Below are 15,554 nucleotides of genomic sequence, written 5' to 3' on the forward strand. Positions count from 1 at the left end.
TTTTCTCTAATCCTCAGACATCAATATTTTAATAATTTTGCAGTTCATGAGGAATGCAAGGAAAGACAGGCATATTACCAAATGGGCACAGACAGGCAATGTGGTCTAGGACATTGGCTTTTTTAAGGGAATGATTGAGTCCACACAGGAACAAGCAACCGCCCTGGTGGAGTGGGCTATAAGGTTGCCCGGGGGGAAATCCCTTGGGAACGGTATGCGTCCTCGATAGCCCTTCTGACCCATTGCGCTATGGAGTCCTTAGTAGCAGCCCTTACTTTGCCCGATCCCTGAAATTGAATAAAAACATTATTCGATTTCCTGAAGGAATTGGTGGCTTCCAAATACGTTAAGACTGCACGCCTGATGTCTAAGTTATGGAACCACTGTTCCTTGACGTTATGAGGATCCTGGCAGAAAGAGGAAAGGACTATGACCTGCTCCCTGTGAAAATCCGTAAGGACTTTGGGCTGGAAAAAGGTCAGGTTTTTTGTTTTTTTTTCAAATCAATTTTTATTCAAAGATTTTTGTGATACAGAAAGAAAAAGGAAGGGGGAACAGGGGAAATCACATACGGCTATGCTCTGTCAAGGCTAGATGGTGCATTCAGTTTTACTGTCTACTGTAAATACAGAGATGGTCGTCGCAGTGTGGCACAACAAGGACAAACAACGGGCTTGGCTCCAGGTCTTACCAGCCCTATACGGGCGGGGCACAAAGGGAAGCTGTGTCAACGCCCGTAACTTTTCAAGTTAAAACATCATCTCTTCAGGAGAAATAGTGTTAATGGGGGAGAAAAAAAAAAGGGGGGGGGGGGGGTAGGGAAGAAACGAGAGGAGCAGTGGAGGAGAGAAGAGAAGAGGGGAGAGTCTCTTCTTACTGCTGCAGAATGTCCAGGAGTCTCAGGTCACGCCAGGGATACCAAATTTTTATAAATTTATCGTAGGAGTTGTTTTGCCAGCTCGCTAGTTCCTCTAGATTGTAGATCATATCTTCTTTCTCCTTCCATTGAGATACGGAAGGGGGTACCTCGCTTCGCCAGTGCAGGGGGATCAGGGCCTTAGTGGCGTCCATCAGGCAGGCGTTATCAGCTTATCTCTTTGCGGGTGAAACCCAGGAGACGTTTTCCATAGAAACACTATTTCGGGCGTTAGCGTGAAGTTTTGTTTGATTTTCCCCAGCACTTCGCCCACTCCTTTCCAAAAGGGCATCAGTCTCTCGCAGGACCACCAAATGTGCAGGTAGGAGCCTTCTTAGGCGTTGCATCTCCAGCATTTGTTGTGAGGTGCCAACTTGTATACATAGAGCCACTGCAGGGTCCTATACCACCTTATCAAGAGTTTGCAGTGGGATTCCTGGGATAAGACGCATGGGGAGAGGCCAAAAGAAGTGATTAGGATTTTTTAAATGTCTCCCTGTGACAAGGATATTCCCAGTTCCTTTTCCCAGGTGGTCATAAAGGTTGGTTTGGATGAGGGGTGGGGTATGATGAATTGTTGACGCAAGTTAGAGATTTTTCTTGTTCTACAGTTTGATTCCACCAATGAGCGCTCAAAAGGGGTTAGGGGTCTGGTTGATTTATGGATCCTAAGAAACTCTCTTATAACTCTTTCTACTGTGGCTCGGAGGAGAAAGGAGGGGGTCTAAGCCGGAAGCAGGGAACTTACTATCTCCTGTGCTGGTAGGTGGGCCAAGACCTGCAGGTCTTCAACTGTAATAGCTTTAAATTTTCCCCATACCGAAGTGGAGACTGAGTCTAGTGGCAGATCTATTAGTCTACAGATCAAGCTCAATGGAGCGGATGGAGAGGGTTTAGGAGCTAGATTTTCTTTCAGGCCGTCCCACACCTCGCAGGGGCCTCTCAGAAGGGGGTTAACCCCTTAGTGACCAAGCCTGTTTACGCCTTAATGACCAGGCCAAATTTTGCAAATCTGACACGTGTCACTTTAGCATGGAAAAACACCAGAAAGGTTTTGCATATCCAAGCGATTTTGACATTGTTTTATCGCCACATGTTGTACTTCATTTAGGTGGAAAAAAAAGACCGATAGAATTTGTGTTTATTTATTAAAAGCGCCAAAATTGGGAAAATTTTGAAAAAAAATCGTCATTTTTTCACATTTCCAACTGCAATATCTCAAATATGTGCAAACATAATATAGAAATTTTTGCTAAGATTTATATTTCCATCCGTTTACTTTATTTTGGGCGCACATTGGAAAAACTTTCGTTTTTTTTTAACCATTTAGGAGATGTACAAATGTAACATTACTTTTCAGCATTTTGAGGAACACTTTGTTTTCCTACACCAATCCAAGATTCCAAAGGCTCATAGGAGTCAAAATGATGGATACCCCCACAAGTGACCCCATTTTAAAAACTACACCCTTTAACGTATTCACTGAGGGGTGTCATGAGTATTTTAACCCCACAGTTTTTTTTTCAGGAGTCAATGCAATTTAGAAGAGAAAAACAAAGATTTCATATTTTTGCAAATATGTCATTTTAAAGACAGGACTTTTTTCTATAGTACACATGAAAATTAGGATTTGCACCACAGAATGGATACCCCTGTTTGTCCCGTGCTCAGAAACATACCCATTGTGGCCCTAATCTTACGTTTGGATGCACAATTGGGCCCAAAATGAAAGGAGCAATCGGTGGCTTTCGGAACAGAAATTTTGCTTGAAGGAGATTTAGGCCCCATTGCCCACTTGTAGAGCCATTGAGTGACCAAAACTATGGAGAACCCCCACAAGTGACCCCATTTTGAAAGGTAGACCCCTTAACGAATTTATCTAGGGGTACGATGACTTTTTTGACTTGACAGTTTTTGAATGAATCTAAGCCAAGCCGAAGGAAAAAAAATACAATTTTCATTTTTTTGGTAATTCTGTCATTTTAAAAGCAGTTTTTTTGTACAGCACATATATGAATGAAGATTTGCACCCCAAAATGGATACCCGTTTGTCCTGTGCTCAGAAACATACCCATTGTGGCCCTAGTATTACGTCTATATGCACAATGGGGCCCAAAATGAAAGGAGCAACCGGTGGCTTTCGGAACAGAAATTTTGCTTGAAGGAGATTTAGTCCCCATTGCCCACTTGTAGAGCCATTGAGTGACCAAAACGATGGAGAACCCCCACAAGTGACCCCATTTTGAAAAGTAGACCCCCTAACGAATTTATCTAGGGGTATGATGACTTTTTTGACTTGACAGTTTTTGAATGAATCTAAGCCAAGCAGAAGGAAAAAATTACGATTTTCATTTTTTTGGCAATTGTGTCAATTTAAAAACTGTTTTTTTTTGGAAAGTGTACATAGGAATGAAGACTTTCACACCAAAATGGATACCCCCATTTGTCCCGTGTTCAGAAACATACCCATTGTGGCCCTAATCTACTTAAAGGAAACATAGCTAGGCCTATAATGGAAGGAGCACCTGTTAAGAAAATTGTAGATCAATGTATCAGTTAATTATTCTATATTGCATTGTAGAGCATGATACTAGTATGAGTAAGGGGTTAAATGTAACCCTTCTTTAGGCCTCCATGTCTTCTCAGGAAAGATGAGAGTCTACTAGACCCCCCATGTATGCATATCTATAGACAGGAAACTATAGACTACAGGGGGTAGAGGCCTGTAAAGCATTACATGCATTCCTTTCTCCTGAATTCATAATGGTCTCATTGTATGTAATAGATACACCCTAGAAGGTGTAACTTTATTAATCATTTTTTGTTTTAGCCTATTATAAATCTCATTCATCTTGAAGGTATATACTTTTTGCTATGATGTCATTTAGGGTATATATGCTTTGTCCACCTCAGAATAAAGCAGAAAATCACTTGATACCACAAAAGCTGGTTTGATTTGAATTTCTCCTGGGCTCAGACTTCTGCACGAGATCTGGGATCGTCTTCTCTTTGATAAACACATAAATTCTCCTTACAGCACCCGTTGGATTTCAGGGTACAACGGAATAAATTCCAGTCCCCATTGCCCACATGTAGAGCCATTGAGCGTCCAAAACGATAGAGAACCCCCACAAATGACCCCATTTCAAAAACTAGACCCCTTAACAAATTCATCTAGGGGTGTACTGCATATTTTGACCCCAAAGTATTTGAATGACTCTAAGCAGAGCAAAAGGAAAAAATTACGATTTTCATTTGTTTGGCAATTTTGTCAATTTAAAAACTGTTTTTTTTGTACGGTGTACATAGGAATGAAGACTTTCACCCCAAAATGGATACCCCTGTTTGTCCCCTGTTCAGAAACATACCCATTGTGGCCCTAATCTACTTACAGGACACATGGCTAGGCCCATAATGGAGGGAATGCCCGCTGGATTTCAGGGCAGAACTGAATAAATTCCAGGCCCCATTGCCCACTTATACGGAAAAAAATTTGACTTCCTAAAAATAATCCCTCCCCCCTCCCCCCCCCCCCCCCCGCCATCCCCATTTTTTGGCATTCCCTAAATATTAGATAAAGGTAATAATATAAACTGCGTTTTATGTCCGAAGAAAGGGGTAATTACGGAGGCTGGTTGGGCTGGGCACATGGGGCAAGAAAACCGGGTATCGCCCCCCCCCCCTCCTTTCATGTATTTTGGTGGGTATTTCGTAACCTCAGCGGCAGGGATGGGGTGTAGAAAGTGGCGCTGTGAGGCTTTGTAATCTTGCTGCGGTGCAGCGGTCTCACAGAGAAGGCGCTCAACAAGCTGCTCCTGGAACTGCAGGAAGGCGAACGTTCCTGGGGATTCTTGTAAATTACGGATTACAGGTAGCGGTCTGAATAACGCCGTGCTCATGTAGCCGTAGGCGGAATCCGCTTGCCGAGGCCTGCAGCGGATTCCAGCTGTGAGCCCGGCTGTGACCCTGCGTACGGTTGCGTAATGTACTGCGCATAACTGCCTACTCACACAGGCGGTTTTTTGTTTGCATTTCCCGCGCCGTCGCTTAGAGATGACTCGGGTACCCGCAGCCCGTACACAATGTGTTTGCATATGGGGTGCGGGTATATCCGCGGTCATAGAGCACAAAGGGCTCTAGGTTGCAGATATTCGTGGTAAAATATAGCATGCTGTGTTCTGTTTCTGCGAGTGGATTACGTAATTCCGACCCGCTAATTGGGGGGAATTGTGTAATCCAATGCATGCGATTGATCCGTGGATTACCGCTGATCAAGCGCATGCAGAACCTGTAATTCCTCTCCGGTCATGTGTGACCGGCCTAATGTTAGTTCGCTACTTTATCATGTGACCGGGGACCGCTCAGCGAGGCCGCCGGTCACTGCTCCAAGCACTCAGCAACCATTGGTCGCTGGGAGCAAGGAGATTTAAAATTTCCTGGGCTTCCCGGCTCCTGCGAATGTGTCCGGCATTTTGCCGGCGAGCGCATGCGCAGCAGCCGGAAGGATCCATGGAGGATAATCGCATCTGGATTCAAATGCGGAAGCCTCCGAGAAGATGTTTCATCTCCCCCAACCGATCACATCGGTGAGGGGAAATGAAACTGCCACTTTTTAAAGAACTTTTACGTGATCGCCATTATGCATTGGATAACGGCGATCACGTGACCAGTAACCGCATACTGCGGCTCCCCGTGACATCTCCAGGCTCTTGGCTACCTTTGGTAGCCAGCAGCAGGGAGATTTTATATTTCTTGGGCAATCTTTCACTTTTGCGCATGCGTCAGCCATCATGCTGACGGGCGCATGCACCGAAGCTGGGGTAAGATCCGCGGATCAACATCCCACCAGGGAACAAATCTGGGACCTTGGGTACGTAATTTCATCCCCCCTTACGGATACGATCCATAAGGGGAGATGAAACTTTAACTTTTTAAACTTTTTTTTACTTTTAACTTTTTTTTTTTTTTTTTTTTTACCTTTTAACTTATCTGATGGATAACGGTGATCATATGACTGGAAACCACATACAGCGGGATGACAGCTCCATGCTGTCAGCTACCTGCGGACACCAACAGCATGGAGCTGTCACGTCCACAGCCCGAGGGGCATTATTCTCTGCAGGACACATGTTTTTACGTCCTCAGAGAATAAAGCCCACTTCGGGAGGACGTAAAAACACTATGGGCTGGTCGTTAAGGGGTTAAAGTCCTTCGCTCTGTATCTATTCTTTTCTGGATACCACAGGTCCTCCATAGAACTACAGTTATGGGTTGTGGCCAGTTTAGACAGGAGGGGGTCTCTTTTCAGTTGGACCAAGTCCATTCAGTAGCCCAGCTGTGAGGCCCGGTAGTAATCTAATACATTCGGGAGGTCCATGCCTCCTTCAAACCTCCTTTTTGTCATTAGGCTTTAGGCCAGCCTTGGTCTTTTGTACCTCCATACATAGCCTGTGAACGCCGAGCGCAGGGTTTTAAAGAAGCTTGGGGGGGGGGGGGATATAAATTGGTAGCATCCTTATCCTGTAAAGGATTGTTGGTAGGATGTAGGATTTCAGAATATTCCTTCTGCCAAACCAGGATATCAGGGGTATGTCGTAGTTTGCTAACAGTTTTTTAACCTGGTCTAGCAGGGGGATAAAATTGGCTGCGAATATGTCTTTTATCTTCTTGGGTATCAAAGGGGTCAGGTTTGAACACTATTTTGTCTGAAAAATTGGTCATATATGGGGTCTTAATGGAGAGGGACTGAATCTCCCCAATCCATCTAGCAGACATGATGGCGATGAGAAAGTTACTTTGTAGGAAAGGATCCTAATTGAGAGCTCCTCCAGGGGCTCAAAGGGGTGCTCACAGAGCGCCTGCAGTACTATATTAAGGTCCCAGGGGGGCACTGTTTTCCTAATGAAGGGGTGAAGTCTTACCACCACCCCTTTGAGATATTTCTTGATCAACCTATGGTCACCCAAGGCGGCTCCCTGAACCTTGAGGGTACTAGGACTTAGCTCCATATCCAGACCATCCTGCAGGAAATCTAGGATTTGACTAATGTTTGGCTGTCGGAGATCGTGGATGCTATGACCCAGCCACTTTGAGAATGTATCCCAAATTCTAACGTAAATATTCCTGGTAGATTTTTTAAGACTCTCACATAAGGTGGTCACTACTCTTCCTGACAGACCCTGGTTCAGATATTTTACCCGCTCAGTTTCCAGGCCGCTAGTCTGAACTTTCAGACCTCTGGGCATATCAGAGGACCTTGCTGCAGGAGGTCGTCTCTCTGAGGTAGGTGGATAAGGTCCTGGGTCGAGAGAGCGGCCAGGAGTGGGAACCAGGGCCTCTTGGGCCAGAAGGGAGCAACTAGAATGACAGAGCCTGGAGACCCCAGGATCTTCTTCAGGACCAGTGGAATTAGAGGTATTGGTGGGAAGGCATAGGCGAGCTCCCAGTCCCAGGTCTGCGAAAGAGCAATCTATTCCCAGTGAACACCTGTCCGCTCCCCTGGAGAAGAAACGGGGGCATTTGGCATTCTCCTGCGAGGTGAATAAGTCCACTTGTGGTGTCCCCCACTCTTCTGTGATCAGACAGAACGCATGCAGGTGAAGTGTCCACTCCCCCGGGTCTATTGGTCTGCCGTAAGGTTTTCTGGACCCCTTATGTGGAAGGCTGTGACGGAGAGAGTCCGTTCTGTCCAGCCGAGGAAGTTCGCCGCTAGGCCTTGGAGTCGCGGGTTCTGGGTGGATCCTTGGTGATGAATGAGGGACATAGTTGTCATATTGTCTGAAAAAATTTTTGTGTCTACCCCTGATTTCTGCCTTGAAGCCATGAACAGCCTTCCAGACAGCACAAAGTTCTTTAGAATTGGAAGACTGAGACGCCTCCTCTTGGTTCCAGCCCCCCTAGACATAACATCCTAAGTGCCCCCCCCCCCCCCAGCCAGTCGCACTAGCATCAGTGAAGATAGAGATTGGAACCCTGCGTCCCCAAACTGTGGATCTGGCAAGGTTGGTCATTGACAACCACCACTTTAAGGATTTTTTGATCTTAGGAGAAAGAGAAACTATCTGATCCAGGGAAGAAGGTGATCTATCCCAATTACTGAGGGCAAACGCCTAAAGGGTTCTGCAGTGAAGCTAGGCCCATGGAACTACCCCAATGCAGGACGTCATGAGGCCTAGGACCCTCATGCCTTCCCTAATGGAAACCTTAGAGGAGAGAAAAAGTGACCAACATGCATCTATCACCGCCTTCTGCCTCTCAGGAGGAAGGGAAAAACACTGGTGGTGAGAGTCCAAGATTACCCCCAAGAATTTCTTCTGGTGTTCAGGAAGGAGACTGGATTTATCGTAGTTAACGATCCATCGCAACGACTCAAACAGGTGAAAAGTGAAATCAATATGAGCCTGGAGCTCCGAAACCGACCCCGCTATCAGCAGTAAATCATCCAAATATGGGATGATCATTACATTATTGGCCCTAAGGAAAGCTACCATTTCCAACACTATTTTGGAAAACACCCGAGGTGCCGAAGAGATCCCGAACGGCAAGCATACAAACAAAGTGCAGGACCAATCCATCAACAGCCAGAGCAAACCGTAGGAATTGCTGAGAATCTGGGTGAATAGGGACATGGTAGTAAGCGTCCTTCAGGTCAAGGGTGGCCATGACAATATCAGTTGCGATTAATGGAATCGCTGACTATACTGACTCCATCTTAAACCTCCTGTAAGAGATAATTTCGTTCGGGAACTTTAAGTTAATAATCGTCCTGTGAGAACAGTTGGGTTTCTTAAGAAGCAACAGGTGGGAGTAACAATTACTGAACCAATCCTCCACAGGGACCTGAACAATGGCCCCTAGGGATAGCAACTCTTGCACCACCAGCTGCAGAGCCTGAGAGAGCGAGAGCGACTAGCAGGGGGTAACCACAAACCTACGGGGAGGGGGAGGAGGAAAACTCAATCCTGTAGCCCTCATTGATAAGGCACAGGGCCCAGGAGCTGGATGTCACTTCCTCCCACCTGGAAGCAAACTGGGTTAGTCTAGCCCCCACCTGTAGGGTCTTAATCATAGATGGCCCCGAGGGCGACGTCTCACTCTTTCCGCCCTTGGGGTAGGACCAGCGTCCAGTCTTCCCTTTCCCTTTGTACGACCTGGAGGGAACGAATGATGGAGGGTAGGAGGAAGAAGGGCGCCTGAAGGTTCTCTCCGTAGGGAGCCCGTGGCTCTTGTCCAAAGCCTTCTCCAGTAACGAGTCCAGGGAAGGTCCGAAGATCCTGTGGCCCTGGAACGGCAGGGCACAGAGTCTGTTTTTTGACATACTGTCCCCGGTCTAGGCTTTAACCCAAACAGCCCTCCTAGCTGTGTTGGAGAGAACTGCCGAGTGGACTCCAAATCTCACAGACTCCATTGAGGCGTCCACCAGTAATCCTGTCGCTTGCTGGAGTAGAGGTAAGCAGCTGGCTGTTGCGGAGCCTCTTCCTCCACTTGCATGGTGCGCTGAACTGTGCTCAGCAGTTGGCCCATATCCACTGACGAAAAGAAGTACTTCTTAGCATCTTCTGTCGGTGGCGCTGATTCTGAAGGGGGATCTTCCAGGAGTCCTTCTTCCGAATCTTCCATGAACATCTGCCTTGCCCTTATTGCTAGGGGTGGAAGGGGAAGGTTGGAGAGAGATGCCTCAATTTTCTCTCGGATCACCGAACGAATGTCGGCCATGGCCGAGGAGCCCTCCTCCCAGACCACCTTGGCCATACAGTCTACACAAAACGGCTTTGCATGACTACCATCAAGGCGCCGCATACAGACGGGACATTTGTGGATCTGTTTTTTTGCATCTCTGCTTTTTTGCGTATCTCTGTCCTACAAGAAAAACGGAGATAGGCAGAATTCCAGCAACATTTAGACAGTTCCCAGGCAGAAAATCCCACAATAGAGGTTTACATACAAGTAAACCGCTCTCGGTGGCTTCCCTGGCTGACATCCTGCATGAAACTCCAGCCCAGGCAGCAGCAGAGGAACTCTGTGCTTTAAAATGTCAAATTTGGCGTCTTCCCGATGCTGGACACACCTCCCGGGCCGTGGCTCCGCCCCTACGTGACACGGCGACGTCTGACATCCCTCCACTGCGTCAGACCCCGGGGATACTGTGCCTACTCACCGCACTGCTGCTGAAGCCGGCCGCTGCTCCCGCGGCCCCAGAGAGAAGCCAGATGCCCTGTTGAACGCCATGCTGAGCCGCCGACACTCCGAGCGCCGCGCCGACAGGGAAGCCAGGTACTGGGATTTCTGCTTCTCCCAGCCAGCAAACCCCATGGGCAGCGTGCTGGGGAGATCTGGTGCTAACAGCACGCTTTAAAGAGGTGCAGACTGCGCTATCCTGCGGGTGAGGGTTCCGCTTACGTGGTCTCACCTGGGCATACCCTGCCAGCCCAACAGAGAGGGAACTCCCCCAGGGGGGACAGGCTGCCTTGGAGTTCGTTCTCCTCCGGCATACATCTGGAGGTTCCGTTAGGACTGTCCTGTAGGGACAGGAAGACACTGGTGAGCTGGTGATGGGAGTTGACTTTTGTATTTTTCGCTTCCGGTCCCAACAGGTGTCCAGCGGACAACCTCCAGGTGTATACTGTCAGGATGACGAGGGGAAATATACTTTTACCCATTTCATATAATTTCTATCAGAAAAACATACCATTGCCCAATTACAACAACAGCCAAGGAAATTTTTCCATACATTAATACTATGGAGCCTGATGAGGGACTGCAGTTGTCCAAAATGTAGCTATGTGTGCTCCAAAAATCCATATAACCTTTAGATGAAAATCAACTATCCTCCCCCACCTATCCCCCCCCTTGAGATAATCAATAAAGTTTGTCATGCTGCTTCAGTCAAGACTGATGACATGTATACTTCTTCCTGGCAGTGGGGACTGAATCGTGCAAACAGCATATTAATATTGAGGTATATGGCTACGATGTTAGAATCCCACTAAAATAACAGATTCTGCAGCCAGAAAGAGGACTAAAACCTTACCAGTTGCACTGACAGGCGTATTGGATACAAGCTTTTGGAGCCATACAGTTTTTATTTCAGAATGTGAGCTTATTTGGCACAACACGGTATCCCACTATTTTTGCACAGCAATTTGACATCTATTTCTTTTTGAGTGCAGTATTGATCCGAATTACACACCCGAATGCACTTTGCATATACTGCAACTGATGGATTTTCTTTTTTACTCTTTGACGATTGCTGTTATCAAGGTGATCACATCCAATTTCGAAGGGCACTTTTACACAGGGAGATAGTTGCCCGAGTGACTACTGAAATGAGCCATTCCAGGTTACTGTTTCACCATATAAACACTGGACCTGACAGAGCAGGTGAGCGAAAATTGCTTATTTGTTGAAGTCGCCTAGTCTTGAGCTCAACCTAAAAATCAACCGACTAATTGGCTCATGAAAAACAAGCAGTCGCTTATCTATGAACAGTTGCCTGTTTACTCTGAACGAGACGGGTGGCTTGAAGAGATCTCCGGTATCCTCCACCAACATTTAGTGAGGGATAATTACTCCTGAGTGATGATCATTGGGACAGCTTTCAAGTTAACTGGGACGGCTTCCAATAGTCAAGGCCCATTTACACACACAGATAATATTCAAAAAAATAAAAAATAAAAAAAATAAAAAAAATCTAAAGATCAGCAATCGTTTTGCATAAAGTATTAGAAGGCACTAACTGCTATTAGTAATTTATCAGCTTCATTTGCATGCACATGAGCTTCTGGGAGCTGTTGCAGAACTCAGCAGGAGGTTTGAGCTCTGTAATTAGCTCCATTGTTCAGCAAGGTGATGCCAAGAGAAAACTATTTAATCTCTAGCTCTCCATAAAGAATTCAGCACCATGGACAGCAGACCGCCTGTGGTTCTGCTTATCAGCTATTCTGCCGAACCTTCGGCAGAAAACTGCAAGATGGGCATATTTAGACAACGATTAGCGCTCAAAAGATGGCTTTTACGCGAATTTTAAGTGAAAGTGAAAATCGTTGTGTCTAAATGGGCCTTCATCCCATGATAAAGTACCTTGTGAGACCTGATATATTGCCATTTATTGCACATTGATTATTTACTGCAGCTTGAAACGCATTCTCTGTATTGCTAGGACTCAATGAAAGAGAACTGAAGAGGCAGCAATGGTGAGTGCCAGGATTCTTTGCCGTATTTCAGAAGGCTACATCTGACTGTCACTCCAATAGTACAATCTACAGTACGATCATCTTATTCTCAGAGGAACTTTCTAAAAATGTATTATAAAAGAAACAGAAGCCCTTTATACTGAAAGAGAACGACTGCAAAAGGTCTGGAGGAAGAAAAGAACAAAACCTTTTCATTATCTGGATCTCTTGACACCATCGCTCCTTGTTCTTCGAACTAAGTTCCAGCCGGCACGATTTGATGGCTATTAATTCTCCAGTATCCTAAACAAGCAAAAAACACAACCAACATTACAAACCTACCAATTTGCCTTATAACATTGTTACTATTAATCTGCATACATCTGCGTTGAGTTGATGACTGCACTGAATTACTCATCTGGTACCGATTAACAGACTGAATTTATCTGCAGAGATTTCATCCAGTGATTTGCGCCAAATAATTGTGGAAATTCTTCATTACAAGAGGCAATATGCAACAATTTCATTGAGCAAATTACAATTACAGACTCCGATATACAGCAACAGCCATGAAATATACAAACACGAAGGGGAGTGGAGAATAGGGGGAGAAAAAAAAAAGGAGCGCTCAAATCCTTTTTTATTACAAAACACATAGCAACAAACTAACTAAAAGCAAACAGCTTGCAATATAACTGCCATGACAGACACTACTCATGTCCCACAAGGTCTGATGGCAGCATTATTAGCACTGCATGGCTAGCTGCACACTACCATATTTCATACAGTGTGCTCTCAGAGTTAGTTCACAGATACCGTTTCCCTAAAAATAAGACCTACCCCAAATATAAGTCCTAATAGGATTTTTCAGGCTTTTTGAGGATGCAGAATGATTTTTCAGGCTTTTTGCGAATGCTTGAAATAGGAAGCGCTGAGAGAGTAGTGTTTACACGGAACAAGAAGCCAATGACTTTTTTTTAAGCTAACTGAAAAGTTAGCTTAAAACAACCGCAAACAACAAGTGAGCAATATTTACACTGAACAAATATCGCTCAAAGGTGTTTGAATGGATTTTGAGCGATATTCATTGCGTGGAAATAGGCCTTTAATTTAAGTGCCAATTGCTTACTTAATTCAATTAGTCTTAGAATCAAGCAACTAGCCTCTATAAATGTAGATTTAGTACTAGGGGTATCATGTGTTATTTTTGGCTAAGTCTCTGGGCATTATACAGGTATGCCACATATACTTCTTTAGTAAATTGCATTTCCACACCATTATTACTGCTTCTGTATTCTGGTAAGATCTCAGCTTCATAACACACTACCAAGGTTCGCCTCCCTCCGCCCCAGCCACGACATCAGCCCTCGCCTCCCTCCGCCCCAGCCACGACATCAGCCCTCGCCTCCCTCCGCCCCAGCCACGACATCAGCCCTCGCCTCCCTCCGCCCCAGCCACGACATCAGCCCTCGCCTCCCTCCGCCCCAGCCACGACATCAGCCCTCGCCTCCCTCCGCCCCAGCCACGACATCAGCCCTCGCCTCCCTCCGCCCCAGCCACGACATCAGCCCTCGCCTCCCTCCGCCCCAGCCACGACATCAGCCCTCGCCTCCCTCCGCCCCAGCCACGACATCAGCCCTCGCCTCCCTCCGCCCCAGCCACGACATCAGCCCTCGCCTCCCTCCGCCCCAGCCACGACATCAGCCCTCGCCTCCCTCCGCCCCAGCCACGACATCAGCCCTCGCCTCCCTCCGCCCCAGCCACGACATCAGCCCTCGCCTCCCTCCGCCCCAGCCACGACATCAGCCCTCGCCTCCCTCCGCCCCAGCCACGACATCAGCCCTCGCCTCCTTCCGCTCCAGCCACATCAGCCAGTTCACACTCACTCTTCACTTTCTTAAACTGCCTCAAACCATCTGACTCCACTGTGAATCTTACAAGTGCGATGAAACAGATTACCTCTTCTGCAGGGCCCTTCCATATTCTCTCCCAGCTCAAGCAGTTGCTCCTATCTTTTTACAAGGGCATTTAAAATCTCTATGAATGTCAAAGGTCTCAACTCGCCCTTTAATAGACCTATGCTGTGGAAAGAAGCCCCTATGACGGGTTCAGATATTTTATGCGCATCAAAATAAGGATGACGTATGCCGAGTAATCCATAAACAACTCTCCATTTTTTGCTCCCCCAGCAGTGTATAAAAACTGTGGAGTAACTGTAGCTTTTAAAGACATGGTGGCTTTATACCCTAAAAGAGGCATTACTGACGATGCTAGGCAATATATCATGCCAATTTGCACAATTAAGAAGGCCGATTTCACACGGACGGACCGGAGTCCGCATGCGGGAGGCCCACGGCAGATTCCAGATGTGAGCCCAGACAGTGACGCTGCGTACCTGTGGTCTCTGTATTGCGGATGACCGCAGTGGCTCGCCATCGGTCACGTGAAGTACAGTTTTGTTGCTTTTTTTCAATCTTTGTATTTCTTGCGCAGCCACTTAGCGATAATGCGGGGACCCGCGGGCTATACGCAATGCTAATTGTGAATGGGCTGCGGGCTGGATGGCCTCCATGGACTTCAATAGAGGACATCAGCACAGAGTTCACAGCAAAATAGAGCGTGCTGCGATTTTTCCCCGCTGTGGAATCCGTAATTCATATCCACGAGTCTGAGCGGAAAAGCAAATTTACATGCCTTTGAATGTCTGCAATTTGCTGTAAACCCATGCGGATGCCGATCTGTCTATATCCAGGACTGTGACGAGGGGACGCTCTAATTATGTATATTATATCAGGGGACAGTACAGAGAGCTCTCCCATCATCTATTTATACCCAGGACTGTAACAAAGGGACGCCCTTAACATCTAGAGTAAAGAAGGTTTCTATACAACATAGAAGGGGGTTCTTTAGTGTAAGAGCAGTGAAACTATTGGACTCTTTTCTGAGACCGTGGTGATGGCGACCTCGATAAAAGAGTATAGGAGGGGCCTGGATGACTTTCTGGAGCGTTACAATATTAAAGGAGATGTCTCGAGGAAGCAGTGAATTTTTTTTTTTGCCCAGTCCCCCCCATTAAGCATACATTACTAAGCCCCCCTGTAAATGGCTTTTCTAGCTGGTTTGTACTTACCGTTCCAGCGTTTCAGCAACTTATAAAAGTTTCCCCAAGATGGCCGCCGTCTCTTTTCCCTTCGCTTGCTGCAGCCCGACGTGCGCGCTCCCGAGACGCTGCCAGCTGTGTCTCCATGACAACACGACGCCCCGCAGCCGCCGACCGGACCCACCGCAGCCGCCGACCAGTCACCCACCGCCAGGCAGCAGGTAACTGGCGCTAGCTCCCGGCTCCCCAGCGCTACGCTCCCGGCTCCCCAGCGCTACGCTCCCGGCTCCCCAGCGCTACGCTCCCGGCTCCCCAGCGCTAGACCCTCAGCCCAGGTGAAGGCCCCGGAGCCCAGCGCTAGGCCCCG

The 15,554-nt window shown here is 47.0% G+C and overlaps 1 protein-coding gene across 1 annotated transcript in view; it reads right to left on the reverse strand.

The window, feature by feature from the left end:
• CHUK (component of inhibitor of nuclear factor kappa B kinase complex) overlaps positions 1–15,554 on the reverse strand; it is a 54,754-nt gene that overhangs the window by 37,300 nt on the left and 1,900 nt on the right. The window contains exon 2 of the mRNA XM_066600397.1: positions 12,296–12,390. Coding sequence (XP_066456494.1) covers positions 12,296–12,390 — 95 coding nt within the window. The remainder of the gene's footprint in view (positions 1–12,295; positions 12,391–15,554) is intronic.

Source organism: Eleutherodactylus coqui, chromosome 4, assembly GCF_035609145.1.
Source record: "Eleutherodactylus coqui strain aEleCoq1 chromosome 4, aEleCoq1.hap1, whole genome shotgun sequence".
In the NCBI taxonomy this organism is placed as follows: Eukaryota; Metazoa; Chordata; class Amphibia; order Anura; family Eleutherodactylidae; genus Eleutherodactylus; species Eleutherodactylus coqui.